Here is a 22,676-nt window from a genome sequence, read left to right as displayed (position 1 = left end):
GTGCGTGCACGTGTGCGTGTATATCTTTTGCATGGTGTTTGTGTATTGTTAGTATGTAGTTAGTTACATGTGGGGCCCTAGTAGGTCTGAATCAGCCTTTGTATGAATGTGCCTAAAAATATCCTCAAATAAATACAGAATAATTCATATTGTGTGCAGACAAAATTCTTGTTTGGACTCTTTTTACTCTTATATATATTTTCTGGCAGACCGGAATAAACGCTAAAATAGTAAATTGTGTCTGTACACTGCATGCTGTCCTTATGCAAGACTCAGTTTCCTTTTTTGTATATGTTATTACCTTTGTTTGTGTTTTGTTCCAGTTCGACGGGTCCCACCGAGGTTCTCTATACCCCCAACAAATCATGAGATCATGCCTGGCGGGAGTGTAAATATCACCTGTGTTGCGGTGGGATCACCAATGCCATATGTGAAATGGATGCTTGGAGCAGAAGATTTGACACCTGAAGATGATATGCCAATAGGGAGAAACGTCCTTGAGCTTAATGATGTCAGACAGTCTGCAAACTATACTTGTGTTGCTATGTCTACCCTTGGTGTTATAGAAGCAATAGCACAGATAACTGTCAAAGGTATATCTCAAGCATATTTATTTTGACACTGTTCTGTCTTTTATTTCATTCATTCTGAGCAAATACATTACACTGAAAGGTCTAAATGCCATTTGCCCTCTTATACCAAGAGGGTAAATATTCTAACCACTCACTAGCATAAGACAAAATTCAGGTTCAGATAGCAGTAATAATCACTCATTTAATAATTAATATGTATTAAAATAAGTTAGTCATAATTTTTTAATTTTTCATTATTCTTTGTCTACCTCCCAGCCTTCATTTCAGTTAAAGAAATTATCTTGAAATGTTATGTTTATTTATCAACAGCAGGAACCTTTAGGAACCAGTCGTTTGATTTTTAGAATTCCAGGGTGTCCAAGTATCATATTCACTGAGTAACTGGAAACAAGAGGTTAAAAAAATCTGAAAATTCAGTTGTAATTTTGAATTGTCTTTCTATAAGATTCTTCTTCTACATATGGCTATGTTTTTATTACATAAGTCAGTATCATTAATTAAAGAGAAATGAACTGCACTGGACAAAACTTGAAAATTTTCCAATCAGTTTTGGAGGAAATAATAATTAACAAAATCTTGTTCTGAACAGATTACTCCTTCTTTCCATTTCATCTTCGTGTTTGTTTTAGTTTTGTTCTTAGTTATTGTTTGTAAGCTTTTTATTCTAATAAAGAATGTCTGCTATTACATAGTGCTAACTGTAATTTCTTTTATGTGTATTTAGCCTTACCCAAACCTCCTGGAACACCTGTGGTGACAGAAAGCACAGCAACTAGCATAACGTTGACTTGGGATTCTGGAAACCCTGAGCCAGTTTCTTACTACATAATCCAACACAAACCCAAAAACTCCGAGGAGCCATATAAAGAAATTGATGGGGTGGCCACAACGCGTTACAGCGTGGCTGGCCTAAGCCCATATTCAGAGTATGAATTTCGGGTAGTTGCTGTAAATAACATTGGGCGAGGGCCACCCAGCGAGCCTGTGTCAACACGGACTTCAGAACAAGCACCTTCAAGTGCACCACGCAATGTACAGGCCCGAATGCTGAGCTCCACCACCATTCTGGTACAGTGGGAAGAACCAGAAGAACCTAATGGGCAAATACAAGGTTACAGAGTTTATTACACCATGGACCCCACTCAACACGTCAACAGCTGGATGAAGCACAATGTGGCTGACAGCCATATTACCACTATTGGGAATCTTGTACCCCAGAAAACATACTCTGTGAAGGTTCTTGCTTTTACTTCTGTTGGGGATGGACCACTTTCTAGTGACATTCAAGTCATCACTCAAACAGGAGGTAAGCTAGTAATGAGCAAAATTCGTGAGAGAGACTTTCAGTTTAAAATATTGCAAAAAAGACTACCCCTTAAGTATAGCTAGTTTATTCAGGTAGTTTTTGCAGATAACCTTTTCTCAATTCCACAGTGCAGGTTATCTTTGCAGAGTGGAAATTACCCCATCATGCCTTCTTTTTCATCAGTGTCAAGAAATATATCTGCAGTCCAACTGACATCTCAGGGAGACCTCATCCTGAAGGTGGCCAAATCTTACGGTTTTTGGCAATGCTGTGTGCACTAAACCTACTTGTCAGTAATTCTTCATAGGGTTTTTTTTTGAGATGTTACTTGTGTGTTTTGGTGGGTTTTCTTTAGGCAACATGCAGTTCTATGCTCTATCACTCTAGGGAATATTGCTTTTTTAAATTTAAAATGTATGTGTATGTATTCAAATAGTTGGTATGATTCTGAGAACACTGAAAACATGAGACCATTAAATACAACAAACCTTTGTGTAGGTTCAAGCAAGCAGGTTTGGATTTATAAGTCAAATCAAAGCTGTCCCAACAAAATGCATACCGCAGGGTCACAATTTTCTTGGTTTATGTTTGCAGTTAGGTTGTTTTGTTTCTTTTCAAGAACTTTTAGGTCCATGAATTAGTTTTATTAGTAAAGGACAAGCAAGCACAATAAAAAACATGGCAGAAAAGTTTTTATGAAATCTAAAGTGAGAAGCTCTGGTAGAGTTACACTGCACAAAGTGTTTTATTGTAGCAATAAGAAAAAATGGTCCTTTTGTCTAGCAGTTTAGCGAAAGCTGTATGAAGTATTACTGTAGGCCAGTGATTTCCTAGAAATATATAATAGTACTTGAATTTTTTAGTACAGGAAAGTTTCCTGTTGCAGAATTTAGCATCATTCTAATTCTTAAAATCAGATCTGTAAAGTATAATTGTAGACTGTTTTTTCATCCAGTTTTTACTTCTGCATTTTATCAACATGCATTTAATAAAGACAGAAATTGATGTATTGTCCTGGAATCATTCTAGGTGTTGTGTTGCACAAAGATCTAGATGTTACCTTTTGCAGCATCTCAACTAAGAAGTTATAAAATTTGCATGTGCAAATGCCAATATATACACCACAGTTTAATTTTGGCATTTGCAATCATTTTCAAAGCACTAGTTTTTATATTGACATCTGAGTTCTGGTTGAATCCACACGCATAAGGCTTTTCCAGAAGAAGGTTTAGTGAGCTCCTTATCTGTGTGTTCACTCACAACTGTAAACCTCTTAGATTAGCAAGTGTCTGACAGTGGCTTCCCCAGTGAAGGATGAAGGAATCAAAATAATGAGCACTGAGGCTCAGCTGGCGTGGCCCAAGTTACATTACTTTCTGAGGTCACTTCAGAGAAGTAAGCATGTCTATCTGTTTCTGATTACTGTTGCAATCTGAAGAAATTACAACATTAACAGGGCTGGAGGGATTCTCAATACATTATTTCAATGTTTAATTGTGACTGTTAAAAAATTGGAAAAAAAAACAAAGAATGGGGCATACAGAAAGAATATTTAAGCACTGATACTTTTACATGAAATACAAATTTTTTAAGTCATAAAAGAGATAAAAATGACAAAAGTCTAGTGAAGTTGTCCGGTTCAGGGTATGGTCAAAAACTAGGATTTGCCCATCTCTCTATCCATTAGATTCTCTTCAGTAAACATCATAGAAAAAAATTCCCTCCTTGCCCTTCTCTTCCCAATTTGCTTTAATGTAATCTGAATAGAATATGATTGTTTTAGTTAAAACCTCTCAAGATTAAACATAGTCCAAATATTAAAGGGAATATAAAGTGCCATTTAAGGACAGGGAAAATGGATTTAATGAAAACATTTTAAAAGAGTTAAAGTAGGAATGGGATGCTGATTACATTTGGTTGGTTTTATTTTAAACAAATAAGCCTGCTGTTATATATATATTTAGCTTAACCCTCACTTTGGGGGTATTAGAGCATATATAAAAGAAAATCTTGCTGACATATGTGACTTACAGGCTCTGTTAGAAGGTTCAGACTTTTCCTGCCTTAAGTGTATTCTGATCTTTGGAGAGAGATTATAAAAATGAATAATTTCTTCTTAAAAAAACTGTTCAGAGGAATTTTTGTTTTCTTAGTATAGCAGAATTATTCTTTTGAAATGGGTGTATGAATGTCTTCTTTCTTTTCAGGTCAGCTGAAATTCTGCTGGTAGTGAAATTTAGATTTTTAATTAAAATACTTACTGGGAGCATGTAGTTTGAGGGGTAGATAAGGATATATTTTTCAGACAACCCGACATGGTAAAAAACCCCAAAAAAGTGCTATTTTCAGTGTTCAGTACTTTTTATTAAGCATTTGAAGGCAAAGCCATGTCATATTGCCCAGTTGTTTTCAGCAGTGCTTTCTTTATGGAAAAAAGACCCAATTTTAATAGATTCTGTAATCAGAAAAAAGTTGCGCCTTTTGAGTAAAAGGAAATAAATTCCAAAAGTTAAGGAAGTCTTTACTCTGCATTTTGGGCCAAAAGATTAGATTATGTTGAGGATGGAGTCAGGACAGGTCTATTATGTAGGTTAATACACTTACCAAATTTTAGAATAAAGAAATATTGATATAAGTTTTACTGTGATACTTCTTTTATTCTTGTCTTGTTCTTACTTTGTTAGAAAACAAAATTTGTTTGTGTCCATTTTGGCTGCTCAGGACACACTATTCGTAATTTCTCTGAAGGGCTTAAACTGGTCATAAGAATGTTATTTTAAACATATTTTAATCTGTGTTTACCAAGAAAACACAGAGTTTTGAACTGTCTGGTTTTGGGTTTTCATTTAATTTTTAACCTGCAAAGAGAGGATAGCTACTAAAGGAATTAGTGAATCTTCTTTTTCTTCAGAGCTTAGATAGAAAGACAGGAGAGAGGTACACAAGGTCTATTGGACAGTGGTTACTGTTAAAAAGAGAGAGGAAAAAAATACTCAAGGAAATAAATTTGTAGCTGTTCGTGTATGTTTCTGTGGATAAAACTTAAAATACAAAACATATTATTAGTTTAAAATGAAAGATTCTCCTTTATTTGAAGACTAAGGTTTATTACAATGATTAAAGGACAGTATTTTGAACATAGGAAAAAGGACAGTAATGAGAGGGTCAAATATCTGACTTGCAGGGCACATAAATGGACCCTTAGATTCAACAAAAATGTTTCTGGAGTTCTTGTGGTAAAAGAAGATTAGAGGTTTAGAGAAAGAGTTGGTAGCAAGTACTGTTCTGTGTTGTAGCTACCTACTTTACCAGATATTTAAATTTTTTTCATGAACATGTGAACAGGGAAACCTGATGTCTCTTAAACTCCACAGTCCTAGCCTAGTAACTTTTGCAGCATTTAATGAAATGGACCTCTGCATGAAAAGAGTTGAGAGCATGTACCTAGAAACTCAAAAAGCAAGAAGGCAGGTAGGAGAAATTTAGGATTGAAAGGGACCTCTGGAGATCATCCAGGCCAACTCCTCTGCCAAGTCAGGGTCACCTGGAGCAGGTGACAAAGGAACACGTCCAGGTGGGTTTTGAATGTCTCCAGAGGGAAACACCACAACATCCCTGGGCAGCCTATTCCAGTGCTCAATATAAAGAAGGGCTTCCTCAGGTTGAGGAGAAATTTCTTGTGATTTAGTATATGGCCACTTCATCATCTTCTCTCTGGGCACCACTGGAAAGAATCTGCCACCATCCTTGTGGCATCCCCCTTTCAGATACCTACATGTATTGATGCTGAGGCCAGGTATAGGATAGATTTTTAAGTGACTTAGATTTTAAAACTTCCCTCAAGTGACATTTCTGGTCAGGTAGGAAAGACTATTTCAGCTTTTTAATAACTCCCTGACTCTCAATGCACAGGTAACTTTTGTTTAGTGCCATAGTGTCTATTTTACTTCATTTAAATGCTAACAAGATGGTTCAGTATTGAGGATCTTAGCTTCACACTCTGATAATTCATCTCTTCACTGTGTTCTTGACTGGCTAACACATTTATTTTATTGTCTGAGTTCCCACTATGTCAGTTAGAGATAATATTTTAATAAACTGATCTATGGATTTCTGACTACTTTTTACATAATATACTATGCTTTTTTTAAAATCTGAAATGTATAGTACTTAATTATTTTGAGTACTGTGGTTCGTTTTCTGATACTGCAAACCTCAGGTATCTTCAGACTCATTCAAAGAAATTATTTCATTTGTAGCAGAGACAAGGAGAGCACAATGCACATATGATTTTGTATGTTAGACAGTGCATATTTTATTTTGTATGTTACCTATTTTATTTTTTAATTATATTCTATTAGAATTTGTTATTTCAAAATATACATATATTGTTTACGGAGAAAAAGTGCTGGAGTACAATAGCTCTTCAGTTGTAAGAGGTTCTCTGTAGAGTTTTATGCTTCTTTCAGAGAAATCAGAAGCATAAATTCTTGGTCCCTTTAGGTTCCCTACTGATTGTAAATTCTCTTGGTCAATCTATTGCCCTTTGCAAAGCTGATTTCTTACTGCACTCATTGAGTTTTACTCAAGGTATGGATTTCACCTTAACAATGTCATGGGACTCTTTCTATCCTGTAGACTCTCCCCTTTTTCCATTATCACTTGCAAACCCAATATAGTCCTTCCTTTTCTGGTTACCTCAGCCAGCTGAAGAGCTGTGCAGGGAACTAAAATGCCTTACTGAAGTCCTATTTTATGATCCTTTTATGGCATTTTAATCAGGGATGGAGATAAAGCCACATATGCAGGACAAAGTCCAGCAATCTGTGTTTGTTCCTGGTTATCCAGCAATAAACGTGGAGGAATAGGCAAAAGAAAATGCAGAAGTGAATGTGAAGTTTTGGAAAAAGTAGTTGTGGGCTTCATTCTTTGTTTTGTTATTGCATTGTAGTCTTTTGTTGTGTGTACTGCCTAAGATATATTTAGAAGAAAGGAAAGAAACACTTGGAGCACACAGAAGTTAGGGGTTTTAATATACTCTTGTATTGCCCTCAAAACAGAAAAGACAGTATTGAGAGAATGCTCATGCAAAAACATCCCATTTAGTGGACTGCCCGTGTACTGTACTAATATGGAGTTAGATTTGATGTGTGACATTAAAAACACTTCTGTAAGAGTGTAAAGTCCACCTGCATATACTTGGCAGTTTCTCTGGGCTTTTTTCTTTTTCTGAAGGAGACTAGTAGCTTCTGTCAGCTCCAGCTTGGCTTAGCTCCCATGTGCCACTGAAAATTTTTTTACCAGATGTGTGTTCTAGGCATAAATCTTAAATGGCTTAAAAGTTATTGTTCTACTTCCTTAACTGGTACTTCTCCTTTGGTACTGGGTTCCATACCAGAGTTTATTGGCAATAAAGCGTGTTTAGTTTCTGTGATTTTGGTTTTGTTTTCTCTCTTCGTCATCTTCTCTTACCTGTTTGGTGCAATGCAGACTTCCTTGTCACCTTTTTCTTCTGTCAGTGTTCAATATCAGAGTTGTCTAACCATGGTTAAAAAATCCAAGGGGAGGCTAAGTTTTAAAGCAAGATATTATTTTGACAAACAGCATTTGGAAAAGTTCAATTAGCCATCAGCTTGTATTATAAAATGATTGAGAATTGCAGACCTAAGATGACAAAGGGTTTGGGTTTTTCTAAAATGAATACTTGGAGAATGAAGGCCTTAAAACATGTAGAGAGTCAGGAAATACCCTTAGTTCTCCATCTGCTGCCATATTTATCATAACAGATGGTACCAGTCTTCATATGAGTCACTTGACTGATCATTTACTATTATTGTCTGGCTGTGTTCTACAATTCATGTATCCATACATTGAGTAGGGATCATAGATAGCATCACAGGACAATTGAGGCTGGGAGGATGATTATCTGCAGAGGTGTCCAGCCACAGCCACTGCCCAGAGCAGGCTCAGCTCTGGGGTCAGACTGGGTTTCTTAGGGCTTCACCCACTTGATGTGTAAAATGCCCCAGGGCTGGCATGATCCGACCTTCTTGGGTGCTGGCTGTATTTCTGCATTGTCCTGAGCCTCTCATGTTTCAGCCACTGCCTCTCTCTCACCTGCCACACTCTGTGAAGAGCCTGGCTACATCTCTTCCATCCCTTCTGTCACTGCTGGGAGGGCTGTTGAGAGCCATCCATTCTCCCAGCTGAACCATTGCCATCACTGCAGCCTCTCCTTGCAAAATTACAATCTGTCACAAATACTTAGTTGATGTTTCCTCTAAGGCTCCCCATGCTTTGGGATCATTTCCTCTTTGCACTTTGCAGGACCCAAGCAGTGGATTCTTTTTAGACCAGACAACTTTTAGGAAAACATCTAATTAGTCCTGTCCCTTTTTATTCCTGTAAAAGACCTGGTCTCCTTTTACTCTCACTCACTCATTAAAAAGAAAAAAAAGAAAGAAAAATAAAAAGTCCACCCAGGAGCTGGAAGAATATGCATCTCATGTATAAAGGTTCTGTTTGTTGAAAGTTAGATATCAAATCTGCACCAGAATACACAAGGGCAGTGTCTCAAATGGATATTCTGTAGAAGTCTGGAGAAGATAAAAATGAAAATAACAAATTATTTTAACAGTTTACTCTCTGAAGTTTTTAGGTCTTTTACTGTACTAAAAGAACATACTTGTAATGCTGTCACAGAATTCTTCTCTGATAAATGTTTATGAAACCATCATTATTGTCACATCCTATTTCTTACGCCTGTTCTCAGTGTGTGCTAAGAAGTCCATCTTTTTATTTTTCCCCTGAAAAAATGAGAGCATGTCACATTTTATTCTTGAACAGCTAGAGATGCTGTGGAAAACTATTTCATGCCTTATCAATGGCACTATTAAGTTAATAGTTAATAGTTCTAAAAAATATTTTAGAACTTGGGTGCCAAAAGAATTGTACACAATCCATTTTCACAGTCAACCTTATCATTTGCTTCACATTTGCAGAAGTAAATTAGGATAGCATTTAGTCTGGATAATTTCTGTGACCATTGCACAAGATTCAAAAACAGAGAATGCTATTGACTAGTGCACTCAAAAGTGTTTTTTTATTTCTTGCAATTAGAAAGTGTTGTCACTAGAAATTCAACTATATTCTTAAAAATACAAGTCATTAAAGGGTGAAAAAACTTTACCTAATGAAAAATTAGCTGACTATCTCTTCACTAGGTTATAACTACTTCAAATTAAACAAGCTGAGATTTGTATGTAGGTGCCTTCTTTAAGACTAGGATATGTTTACTGTCTTTCATTTATGAGCTGAGAAAAAAAATTAATGTCTGGAAATGCATCTAATAGTTTTAATACTTTATTCTAGACTATTTCAGCTATTCATATGTTCTATGTTCTAGCTTCTTCTCATGCACACACAAATATATAGATGTATATATTTGCTGTTTCCCACATAGGTTTTTAGATTGCTGGCATTCATCACCAGGCATATCTTCAAATGCATTTCAATTCTGTTTGCTTTATTTACACTGCAAAAGCATTTATTTGAAATCCTTGATAAATTTTAACAATTAAATGAATTAAATATATCATTTTAATTTTTCTGTGCTTAGATAATTTTGTTTCAGAGTACTGTGAATCAGTTTAAGTTCAGTAAGATAAATAAAAGTAATATTGCATGCCATGTTCAAATAAGATTTTAAAGCATCTGAAAATATTGAAGTATCCAAGTAAATAATTGGCCTCACTGCTCAACTTTTCTTTAGTGCCTGGTCAACCACTGAACTTCAAAGCAGAACCTGAGTCTGAAACAAGCATACTGCTTTCCTGGACACCTCCACGGTCTGATACCATTTCCAGCTATGAACTGGTTTACAAAGATGGGGAGCATGGGGAGGAAGTAAGTGGCAAGACTGTACATATTTTGAATGATCTTTAATAAGTTGGGTATAAAATGCGGCAATGGTTTAACTTTCATATTTTAGTAACTTATTTTAGTACAAATGCCTTGATATTTAGGTTTGTTAAGCTCAGCTGTTAGCCTAGTGACAGACTTAAAGTGTGTAAACAGCAGAAAATGTTGTCAATGGTTACCAGACAATGGAATTTTCCTGTAGATGGCAATGAATCCTCCACAGAAATTCCATTCAGTTTCAGACATTGATTATGTCTCTCTGAGCCTATTCATCTACAAAGAATTGGAAGCAAAAATATTTGAGGACATTTTATGAGCCTATTAAGTCTTTTTAGAACTTATACCTGAACTCTGAAATCTATTTTCAGACTTAGATAATTTTTGTTTCTTTGTGCCATTGTGTAAGAAAATTCCTGAGCTTTTCTAATCTTTCAGTAATAATGGAGAAGAAAACAGGAGGTTCTTTCTAAAGATTAAGGCCTGCTATAGACTTTTTCCGTACCACTACTTCATAAAAAATTTTCACTTTGTGGGCGTCTATCATTTTTGTCCCATAAATTTTAGAATAAACTGTTCTTCTGGTAGGGAAAAGGTGGTATTACCAGGTGTCACACAGAAAATAAAGAAGCCAGCATTCTCAGAAAGGCACAGGAGATTTTCAGCCTCATGGGTTTCTCTTTCATCTTCAAGTCCTTGCTGATGCTTCAACTGAGCAGCTTCACACATACTGTGGATTCATAAGCATATTTTGTGTAAGGGGGCCAGGTCTGTATTTCACTTCCAAATAGAATGCAGGCTGTTGCTTAGTAAGCTACCCTGTGGAAGAATTTGCTTTTAACAATTCGAATACAAATTTGACTACAAGGTTAAACGCAAGATAATTTACACTACAAAATCACTGTTGCATAAGACAGTTATAGGTAAGGCTTAGTTCATGTGGTATTCTATGAAAAGCTTTTCATACTTTGGATGTAGTTTTGTGGCTTTGTGGCTCTGAGTTTCACCCATTAAACTGTTGACTTTAAAAACAGTTTATTACTATTTGTCAAAAGAAATTTATTCGGGTTTAGTTTTGTTTAGTTTGGTTTTGTTCTGCTTTATTTTCTTGAATCTAAGTTTTTCTCTGTGGTTTTATCCCAGTACAAAAGCATACAGGCAATATTTATGGAATTCAGAGTCTCTGAATACTAACTATTCTCTTATAATCTACGTTTAGCAACGTGTTTCCACTGAACCCACGACATCGTATCGTCTGCAAGGCTTGAGGCCAAACAGCCTGTACTTGTTCCGCCTAGCTGCACGGTCTCCTCAAGGCCTGGGTGCCTCAACAGCAGAAATCTCAGCCAGAACCATGCAGTCAAGTAGGTGTCTTTCCTTGAAATATTTATTCTCTTTGTTTCTATTAATCTCAGTAGCCCAGGTAGGCAGAAACAGAGAAAAAAGCAAAATACGGTATTCATGTTACTTGATACAGCAAAAGGATGCTTAAAATTATGAGTTTGGAGGTGTATCATGATCAACTTAATATATGAGTGTTTTTACATAGTTTCAAAAAATAACCCAAATAAATCAGTGTCTCAGGAGGCAATATAAAGTTGGCATAATGAAATTTTATTTTATAATAAGGTGAAATGTTGTATCATGTAATAGGTATATATTAATAAAAGTCCTTAACCAATCAAATTCCACTTCCCTACTCTGCACACTTCCTAGGTGGTTTCTGCAGCATCTCCCTGAAGTGCAAAAATTTGTATCAAAAAAGTGGATCAGGTTGAATATTTCAGACTGTACCAGATATTTCCTAACAACTTGTTCATCCGGGCTTTTTATGATGTTCAGTCATTTCCACCTTGAGAAAAACAGTTATAAATATAAAAATTTGTCAGGGACTTGTATATACACCTTAAAACATTTAAATTAAGACTTAACTAAAGCAATCAGCTATACAGCAATGATGTCCAGAAGGATTATTCTTGCCTGATAAGTTATGTTTTCCTGACAGTTTGCATTACAATGTTTCATTGAAAAACTTAGTACAATTTTGGTTTTATTTTTTTTTTAATTAAAATAACTGTCCTTAAAGCAAGATAATTCAAAACAGAAAAATCAGTTTCTCCATTGGCAGTAGTCTTTCTAATTTGCAGTCATGACATGCGATTACACAATCGTTCCTTGTTAGTGTTATGTATTAATATCAATTAGTGTGACTGGAGACACAGTACTGCTCACCTTTAAGCAAAGCTAAATGTGTTTCTGAAGCACTTCTAAGGCACTTGGAATAAGCACAAAAAACCACATGTAACACAAGGTTAGTTCTAGATATAGTGGCAAGGCAATTTTTCAGTTTAGTAATTCAGAATAAATAATTTGATTAAGAAATAGGTGTTTGTTTATTCTGAGAGCCATTTCAACTATTTAGAATGCTCATTATCTTATATTGTGAGACGATTGCTTACAAAACATACATCTAGGAGCCAAGGCTGTGTGTTCCTTATATAAACACATTGCCATTTTCTCTTCTTGCATATAAGAATATGTTATGTTTTTCTGAGCCTTGTGTCTTCAGATAGTTGCAAAAATCCAGTTGATTTCAGTGGTCAGATCCAAGTTATTTGCTGCAAAGATTACTTTTTTTTTAAATGTGCAATTAAGAAAAAACATATATGCATCAATAAAACTGATTAAAGTAGCCTTCAAATTAGCTTCAGTTATATAAGTGCAATATTTTGCATTTTCAGAGTATAATGGATTAAAAATTAATAAACTTCTGTGATTTTATTAGCAATATTCACCAGAATGTGCTAGTGCCTTTCATCTTGGTATCAGAGGAAGATGATGCAAGGATTTATTTCTTTTTTGTAAGACCCTTAAGGGACATTTTACATGTGTTTCACTTCTTGCACAAGTTAATGGTAGAAGGGAATCCATTTCTTTTGAGTAGTTGATTACTCAATTAGTCTGTAAAAATAACCCAAAATGTATTAATTCTCATCTGTTCTTCCATCCACCTCCTCTAGTTAATTGAACTATTAGTAAATTCCCTCCGATCTTCTCTTTGGAGGAACAGTGTACCATACTGAGTAAAAAGCCATTGATCCCTGTAGAAAGAACTATGGGGAACCAAAAGCTACATGTGTAAATGCAGTAGGTCACAGCAGGGTCCTAGGCCTTCTCTGTTCTTTTAATTTTGTTTGATGTGACTATTATATGTATGTATAAGTATCCGTTTGTTTCTTTTTTCCCTTAAGAAATGGGAAGAAAAGGTGGAGAGGGGGATGTAAAGGGGAAAAAAGATCTTGCACACAAAATTTATGCTTTTCTGACAAGACAGGAAGCAGAAATAGGAAATCAGTTCACATCCCCTCCTTCTGCTAGTGAGTTTGAATTATGCCTCCTTTTTTTGGTGCTCTGAATGATCTGTTAGTAAGCATAGATTTTGGTAAGTTAAAGTGCATTTAAGCACATAAATGCATACCTAACTTTCAGTGCTTGGTTTGCCTCACTGAAAGCAGTGGAATGACATGCATGCTTAAATGCTCTGAAGCTTGGAAAATGTAAATATGCTAACATACTCCTTTGAGAACAAATGACTAACGGTGAGCACTTCTGCTCTGAAGACTAGTGATGCTGACAGGAGTTGAAACAAAGTCAGAAACTCACATTCTGATGCATTGAGCTTGTAAACTTACTTTTGTAAAATGAACACCTGCTTTCTTTACACGTTGTTTGGGGTAGATTTTTTTATCTGTAGAAATAATATACATTATTGGTAGCATTAATTCTTTGCTAGCAAAGGTGTCTGCAAGAGGAGTTAAAAAAATAAAACTGACAGCTGATCTAGGGTAAGTACAAGTTACAGTCAGAATCAGCAAGCCTGTCACTTTTTCCTGGTAGGTAAATCTTTGACTAAGACTTTCGCCATCTTCTATGGACTGCATGCTCATAGTATGTTAGCTGTAATAAATGCTTCAATAAATGCTATCAATTTAAATGTAATTTATGGTTGACTTGTGTCAGGCAGACTCATTAAAAAGAGCCAGTAATTTGTTTATGAGAGTGAAAAGGCTGCAAAAACTGCAACCGATGGAGCAATTTGTAGCAATTATTGCAAGTTTTTAGGAATTATGTAAAAAGAGATTTTCTGTCTTAAGGAAGTAAAGCCACTTGAAGGGGATGTCAAAATTTGTAAGTAAATACATGTCATGTGTTACTTAAAATGTTAAAATTAGCTTGCACTAATTGCAAAGATTTTAAAGATAGATCAGTAGTCATAGAGGTATCACGTTTTTGTTTTATTTCAAGAAGAATTTTACTTACAGGTAGGTAATGTTATTTTGAGGCTTCATTTTCATATATTTCCCCTACATCCTTTTTCACCATTTAGTTTGCCTGTTCATTTTCAGTTTCCTTATGTTAATAAGCCAAGGTGCATAAGATTATCTGATGTTTTGCTTTTTTGAGTTTCTACTTTTTTTTGTTTATTTATTATTTTCATTTGTTTATTTATTTTTTCTTTTGTTCATTTTTTTCAATCACTTCTATCCTTCCACTCAAATCCTCCTTTAACCCACTACTGAAATTAGAGCCATCAGCTCCTCCTCAAGACATTAGTTGCACAAGCCCCAGCTCCACTAGCATTTTGGTAAGTTGGAAACCTCCACCGGTGGAAAAACAGAATGGCATTATCACTGCATACTCCATCAAGTACATTGGAATTGATGGAGAAGATGTCAAGCCCCATGAAATTTTGGGAATTTCCTCGGACAGTACCCAGTACCTTTTGGAACAGCTGGAAAAGTGGACTGAGTACCGGATCTCTGTGACTGCTCACACTGATGTTGGACCTGGCCCAGAGAGCTTAGCAGTATTGATTCGGACAGATGAAGATGGTATGTTGCCTCCACTACATCAGTTTGCACCTCTATGACTCTGTCATCTGCTGTCTTTTGTGTAGGCTAACAGTATTTTTTCTGCTCCTTTTTTTTTTTTTTTTTTTTTTTCCAAATGTAACCAGATATTATCACCCTTTGAGATTTTTATTCAAAGACTGTTCTTTCTACATCATTTTTCTATTTGGTATTTTTGTATTTTTTAATCAGAAAATATTTTTTGCAAGTGACATGAATCTGCTGCTCCTATGAGCCCATACATATCCTTCTTGCTCCTCCTTTAATGAAAAGTAACTCCTAGGGAAAAAACTTCCTGCCTTTTCCTTGATTTTACAGTCATTGTCATTTTTAAACAATTATGTGTATAAACTTTTATTCAGGTCTTGGTTTTTTGGTTATTTAATTTTTTTTTAACTGCTTTCTTCTTCCATATTGTGCTTTTTGATTTGAGGGTTTTTTTTGGGTTGTGGTTTTTTGTGTTAGCTTTTTTTTTAGCTTTGTTTTTTGATCTTGGAAAACTGATGCTCCACACATTTTCTTTTCTTCCATTCTTGAAAGTGACAGAAGACAGCCTTGTAATCAGCCTCCTTTTTATCCTGAGAGAAAAACAAACCAAAATAAAACATAGAACTTGACAAACAGAAAAAGGGAAACTTTTTTTTTAATATTTTGTGGTTTTGTTATTATTATAGTGTTATTATTTCAATGATTAAAATGTCTCTTTGTACTATAATGCTTTGAATCTCAAAGCATCTTCCTTGGCTTTTGTACATTTTTACATGTTTTTCTATTTCTCTAATACTCCTTTTTCTTCCATTTTTTGCATCAGTCATGTTTTTTGATCTTTTCACTGAAAGGTAGAGCAGATTTGTTGAGCATCTTCATTTGCTAAATGATTTGTATTCTTCAAAGACAGCATAGTGAGTCTGCCCTTTCTTAAAAGAAAAAGCGAAAGACTTGGGTGGGACAGGTGGCTGTAATTCTCTTCTGTCCAATGATGTTGTTCCAGTTCCTAGTGGTCCTCCTCGCAAAGTCGAGGTGGAGGCTGTCAACTCCACTGCTGTTAGAGTGTCGTGGCGCTCGCCTGTGCCCAATAAGCAGCACGGCCAGATACGAGGCTACCAGGTCCACTACGTCCGGATGGAGAACGGGGAGCCAAAGGGCCAGCCCATGCTAAAAGACATCATGCTGGCAGATGCACAGGTAATTGGGACACTCCATTCTTTTCTAGGTCACAGTGAAAGCATTTCATTTGCCAAAGAGTCGCCTGTTGTCGTTGAGGGTCTTTGTTCTTTCTATTTAACAGTCTGCCAGCTAGCATTTTCTGTGTCTATTTTAAAAACTTTTTTTTCAGAAAAAATTTAAACGTTCTTGGGCCAAAACAAGACACTTTCTTCTCTGTTAATCTGCAACTAAATGCTGTCATTGTTCTGATTCTGTTAAACCTGGAGACTTAACCTATACTCTGAAGTTCCAAAGCATCAGGGTGATCTGATCCAGAGTCGGTGTAGTAAATAAAATATGTATGTGCTGATCCACCCACCTCCTATTTCAGTGTTTCAGTGGAGAGCCTAGGATCTTTAGAAGTCTGTGTTAGCCTTTTATTACAGTGTTTCTCTGATTAGCTTGCTACACATTCGCACCTTGCTACACGTTTCACAATAAATTAATGTTCTTAAGGTAACTTTAGAAACCACTGAGGTATTATACTTTCCATTATTCATATCAGGATCGTCAATAAAATGAAGAACTTTGTTTGAATAGGTATGTGGTTATTTATATTGCAAAATTTCCCATGTATTTTTGAAATTATGAGAATATGAGATAATTAAAACATCCAGTTTAAAAAGCTTCTCAAACTAGGATTTTACTGATTGAGATATACCAGCACCCTGTAAAACTTAAGATTTCCAAAGCTCCTGACACTGAAGGAGTCATCCTATGGGAAACTATTATCTATTATACATGTCTCACTGCTAGCTCACAGTTTATAACTGGATTGTGTGGAAATAAAAAGAAATTATTAACTTAAATCAAAGAGTAAAATCGGTTTTGTAAGCATTTTACATGGGCAAACAAATAGGTGGTTTTCTTTATCTTTTTTTCCTTTTCAGTTTTGGTTCTGATTTTCAGATTTGCAGAGACCTCTTTGAAGAATAGGTCTACTACACCTGCGTTTTGCTCATAACCCTATTTGCAAAATACTGTGTCTGCTTCTGGTGGACTTTGCTGCCAGTACTTACTTTCTTATTTTGGAAAACATTGTGTTCTTACAGTTTAAATTCAGTGCAGACAAGGATTAAAGTAGATCAGGAAGTGGAAGGGAAAGGAAAGGGAGAGGAGATGGAAAAGGACATGCTAGTGTGCTGTGGTTCTCCTTTTCACAAATTTTTGCTTTCAATCTGTCTGGTAGGGGATTAAAATTATTTTAAACACTAGAAGATCAGTAACTAGAGACTAGATGAGATATTAGAGTCCAAACATCAAAAGGCAAAAGTTGCATTTCTTCTTTTGTCAAGTTTAGCTTTGAGCAGCCCACTTGCCACTGTTTAAGGAAGGATAGTCCTTTCTCTTACCACCACCCTTCCCTGCCTGTAGTACTTCCATGATACATGTGATCAAGGCTTGTACTGGTATGAACACCTTGATGGTAAAACATCTGTGTGGTTTCAAGACTTAATGCATTGAATTAGTTTAGGGAAACTGAAGTATATAGCCTGGTATCATGATTAAATGAGCCAGGTAGCCTTTAATTCTGCCTTGGTAACTTTTTAAAAAAAGTATTAAAAAATAGTACTACATGGTACAAGAGGATTCATTGCTTCTTTTATTTGTCAGTGAAAGAGAAGTAGCTGGATTTTTAGGGAAAACAAAAATGGAATTAAAAATGCCTGGCCTGATATCATTAACTAAATTTCACATGATTCTACATGGATGATTTGAACTGTACATGACTTTTTCGGGCATCTTTCATACTGATTTTACTCTAAAGAAGAAAACTTTATTTCAACTGGGCTACAAACCTCCTTATTTCTTTTGTTTTTCTTTTTTACTTCCTTTTCTGTAAATTAGTGGGAATATGATGATACTGCTGAACATGTAAGTAGTTTTTGATTGGGCAGAAAAACATTGTGTGTTTGGGTTGAGATTTTTTTGCCTTGCTTGTTTGCTTGTAGCACTGTATGGTTTTGTTTTGGAATAGGGTTGTTTTTTTTTTGTGCTTTCTTTGGGTTGGTTTTTGTTTTGCAGGGTGCTTTTTTTTTTTTGTCATTTGCACAAATGCACGTTCCTAACATCAAGGGTTTTCTCTTATGACACCTTTTTCCTTTGTTCTTTTTTCTTTTTTTTTTTTTTTTTTCCCCCAGGGAGAGTAGTGTTACTGTTGCTTGCCTGTTCTGGGGTTTAGCATGATGCCAAAATGTACAGCACTGATTTGTGTTTTCATCTTTTTGATGGCTGTCACTAACTTTGCCTCACAATTTCTTCTTTACAAGATGATAGAAAAATAAAACAGAAGTCGTTCAGAGTTACATACCAATAGTTGTATTTTTCTGTATTCATTTTAAGGTTATATATATTTTTTTTTGTGTATGTGTGTGTGTAACAGAAAGTAGAAGTCAGTTATGCTTTCTTTTGTATAAAATAAATACATGCCATCAGGAAAGCCAGATGCCCTGCAGTGTTTATGCCCAAGTAATAATGTTTGCTGTATCCAAACAACACTTTAAAACATTACATGCAGCCATAGCTCTTACAACATGAAGTACTGCTTGCTTTAGATGGGGCTAATATCTTTTTAACTCTTTCTGTTTTGTAGTTTTTTGGCAGGTTTTTTTGCCTTTTACAGTTTAATTCTGGTAGTACCACGTGCAGTTTTCTTATGAAAGATATGAAGTCTTTCTTACTGGTTTTGGCCTTACAGTTCAATTTAATTCTGAGATAGAGTCTATGAAGTGTTGTTTCATTTTGTTGTTTGAGGTTTGTTTTGTTTTTTGTTTTTTTTTTTTTTACTTGAGCTATTTTGCTCACTCATTTTGATCATTACCTAATTATTTCTATATTGCTAATAACTGACTGCAAATACAATGCTGAGATCTAATTACATATTTACTAAACCCATATCCACTATCTGGAAAAATCCATATACTCTTAATAGTCTGGCCCCTGATTTTTATATTAACTTTTCATAGCTGTTGCATCTGAGGGATGTGTGATTGCACATTTGCTATTTATTATATATATATATATATATATATATATATACCATCCCTCTGGCAGCCTTGAAATATAGTGCAAGTTCATTCGGCTGAATGAAAATGCAAAGGAGTAGTCCATTGGCTACAGGCTGGAAGTTGGGGGCTCCAGGCCCATCAGGCTTCCAAATACTGTCCTTTTATATTTACATATAATATATATTTATATCATGAGTGTCAAAACTTACTTCTCTTTTTGTCCCAGTGGCAGGACATAAGTTTAGTACACGTCTCATAGATCATTCAGCATCCTGTGTGTGCACACATGTATGAAAAGATACAAGCAAGATAAAAGATACTCTTGCTCTGAAATTTACACTTGGATGTTCCTGTTACTTTGCTCTAGCTGAGAAAAGCTACTTGTTTTGTAGCTGCTGTCATCTGAGGGCCATAAGATCTCTCCTCTGACTAGATTTTTAGTATTGTTTTACACAGTTCTTTTAGATCTGAAGGGCTGGTTTTTTCTGAAGTCCTTTCAGATGTTGAGAAGTGTAGTCTACCCAGTGACACGGGTTACAATGACAGTGTTATGGGAGTAACAAGGTTTTTTGTTCAGCTAAACCATCATTACTTACAAAGTGTTCATGTAAATGCACACATTTTTCTTAATAGGCATTTTACAGCTATACCAGATATCCTGCTAATGATTAAGTTAAAGTGAATTTCTCATATCTACATGTTCATGTGTTTCACAATGTCAGTATTCCTCACACAAGGTATTTCAGAAGACTTTTCACAGTTCACACCACTAAGCCTTTGGCCTTTTTCTTTAAACTACCTGAAGTATACTGTTTAGATGTGTGCTGTACTTTATTGCTTAACTGAGTGAAATTGCATTATTAAGTATTTCATACAGTGCAGTCTGTTGGTGCACTCACATGCTTGCTATCACTGCCAATAGTGCAAAAGTGTAATATAAATGGGGTTTCTAAAGGACTCTGCATTCTCATGGCAAACAATATATTTTAAATTAATTTTCCTTATTTAATTTTCTTTCATCTTAGGAAATGATAATTTCTGGGCTTCAGCCTGAAACTACATACTCTTTCACTGTGACAGCCTATACAACTAAAGGTGACGGAGCACGCAGCAAACCCAAACTTGTATCTACTACTGGTGCAGGTAATACTTATATACAAATTGAGCTCTAAATGAATCCTTTGACTTTTTCTGCTACTGTTTTGTTCCCACTATTTGGAAATGCAAAGGAGTAGTCCTGTCCCAAACAGTGCTACTGTTTTGTTCCTACTATTTCCTATTGTGTGAAAAGTGTTTCTAGGACATAGAATTTTCTGCTTCAGTATTTGGACTTTAATTTATTTAGATAAAAATAGAGCAGTGACTTCCTTTATCCCTTCTTAGTTCCAGATGAGGTCACTTTATAGGTTTTAGTAGCTTGTCCACTAAAATTGGTGTCTTCTGTGAGAGGAGAAAATAGAAATTCAGAGCTCAGAAGGATATTTGAAACACTTGTAGAGGGTTTTCATGATCTTCATGAAAGTAGCACCACTGCTTCCTGTTAGTAAAAGCGTTGAAAGCATCTGTATGATGTTTACAACTTATCTCAGAAGAATGTAATTATTAAAGCAGAGAATTGGAAAACAGAATGAAACTCCATCCTGTGAAACCCTGAAGTCCATATTGATTCAGGGGTAATTTTAGGAACAAACTGGAGCAAAATTCACCCTGCCACTGTGTTCAGTCTGTGTTTGGTCTCAGGTGGTATTAAAGGCTGAATGTCTTGACTGCATAACCCACACAGCAGTTAGCACTGATCTGATGAACTGAACTGGTTTTAGATGAGGAACAATTTATAATTTTTTTTTTAAATGTGTCACTGTGGCACAGCTTAACCAATTGATGCCTCCACAGGTTTACTGTGATGCTTACCTACAGCTGTCCATAATCTTTAGGTATTGTTGTCCATTTTTGGGGGTTTTTAGTGCAGCCATTAAGGATCTTCTGTTACAATCACATATAGCACCATTACACACTCTCTGAATAACAATATATTGTTTATGCTAATAGATAAAATCCAAAAGGCATATATATTTGTATTTATAGTGATGGATTCAATTTTTAAAACAAACATGGAATGCAGAACACATCTTGTATTAATATCAAAACCATCTATATCCTTTTTTTGTTATATCCCTTGGAAAAATCCAAGACTTTGTGGCTAGGTGCACAATGCTTGATTTCAAATCTTAGAATACATTCTAGTCACTACTCTTGGCAATTGCTGAAACTTACTTTCTAACTTCTTATCTTTCCTGAATTCTCATACTCTGAGATAGAAAAAAAAAAAAAGGTGATATCTATTTCTGGCATGTATTGGAACTTGACTTAAGAAAAAAATGCACTTGATCCATCACTCTTTTTTGAAGTTCAATTCCTAGTTTAAATAAACTCATTTATATAAGTTGTGATTTTATTAGATCCTAGACATAAACATAGGTTATACAAATAGGCTTGCAAAACTTAAAGTTTCACTGCATTTAGTCCTTATGGACCCTTATGGACTGTTCATGTATCACTCTGTCAAGAACTGATGTTTCTACTTGAAAAAGACAGAAGAAATCCTATGTCCCATATAAACTTGATTGAAGAGCAATGGAGAATCAGAGGCATGTCTATAAATGTAATGCATATTGCACTGTTCTTCTTGTTTGTTTAAACCTGTGAATAAGAATGTTTTTTCAACTAGTTACCATTCTGCTCCTTCATACATTCCAGACTGTATGAAATCACTTCACAGCTTGCTGTGTTTGGGGTGTTTTTATAAGAAAAATTTGTATGCAGATTTTTGAAAAATGAGACATTGAATATAATCAGTACCAAGAGCTTCCTCCTCACTTTCTGTGAGAATGCATCACACCAAGGAAGGAACAATGCATTAACACCAAGGGGTTGTAGTCTGTACTGCAATCTCCTATTCACTTTCAGTTTCCATTTGATTTTTTTTTCCTAGAAAGATGCTATTGGAATACTATGATGAAAAATGAAGGATCTGACTTTCTTGTCTAACTTTTAGAGTTTAAATGAGATTGACTAAGATTATATCCGTAAAAGACGTGAAAGGAGAATAGATGTTTGAACATTTACTAAAGAAGCTATCTCTAAGGTATTCAGACAATAAGTAACTATTCAGCTGTCCAGTTAGTGATACGAAAGCATAATTTACATTTTTAGGCAAGAAAGATTCACCAAACATAAGTAAGCTTATAGGATGGTAACTCAGTTATTATTAAAGTCACTGAACACTGTTGATATTTTTATTCAAGAGTGTGGTTTTGTATTATGTTCAGTTTCCTCACTGTTGAAATCAGATGAAACAAAAACTGTTTCTGAACATTTCTAAAACCAAATACAAATTAAAATACTTGGAGCAGAAATTACAAAATGTATGATTAACACGACCTTGATAAAAATGAAGACTTACTAGTCAGTGATATAATACAATTTTTATGAAGATTTTAATCAGACCTTTAATTTCTGTGTCACAATAATTGAAGAATCTCATAGAACAATAGCTTGTCCATTACTTGTCTTTTGCTTTCATACTGGACAGCACTCTTAAAATATAGATTTCAGCTTAAAAATGAACGATTGTATTAAGGCAGTGGTGTACTTTATAGCAACTAACAGAAAAAGGTTACTTCAGGTAATTTGGCAAAAGCAGCCTATGTGAAATTCTACTTGTGGTGGCAATACA

At 35.2% G+C, this 22,676-nt stretch overlaps 1 protein-coding gene across 44 annotated transcripts in view; it reads left to right on the top strand.

Moving 5' to 3' along the window:
* PTPRD (protein tyrosine phosphatase receptor type D) overlaps positions 1–22,676 on the top strand; it is a 1,155,761-nt gene that overhangs the window by 1,011,074 nt on the left and 122,011 nt on the right. For 23 of the 44 annotated variants that reach the window (XM_077790475.1, XM_077790477.1, XM_077790495.1 and 20 more), the window contains 8 exons: positions 324–593; positions 1,318–1,899; positions 9,671–9,804; positions 11,036–11,180; positions 14,403–14,708; positions 15,718–15,911; positions 17,781–17,807; positions 19,966–20,083. In XM_077790475.1, coding sequence (XP_077646601.1) covers positions 324–593; positions 1,318–1,899; positions 9,671–9,804; positions 11,036–11,180; positions 14,403–14,708; positions 15,718–15,911; positions 17,781–17,807; positions 19,966–20,083 — 1,776 coding nt within the window. The remainder of the gene's footprint in view (positions 1–323; positions 594–1,317; positions 1,900–9,670; positions 9,805–11,035; positions 11,181–14,402; positions 14,709–15,717; positions 15,912–17,780; positions 17,808–19,965; positions 20,084–22,676) is intronic. The other 21 variants (XM_031507373.2, XM_077790504.1, XM_077790505.1 and 18 more) reach the window with 4 other exon arrangements.

Source organism: Lonchura striata, chromosome Z, assembly GCF_046129695.1.
Source record: "Lonchura striata isolate bLonStr1 chromosome Z, bLonStr1.mat, whole genome shotgun sequence".
In the NCBI taxonomy this organism is placed as follows: domain Eukaryota; kingdom Metazoa; phylum Chordata; class Aves; order Passeriformes; family Estrildidae; genus Lonchura; species Lonchura striata.
Note: the sequence above shows the minus strand (reverse complement) of the source record. Positions and strands in the feature narration are given on the sequence as shown.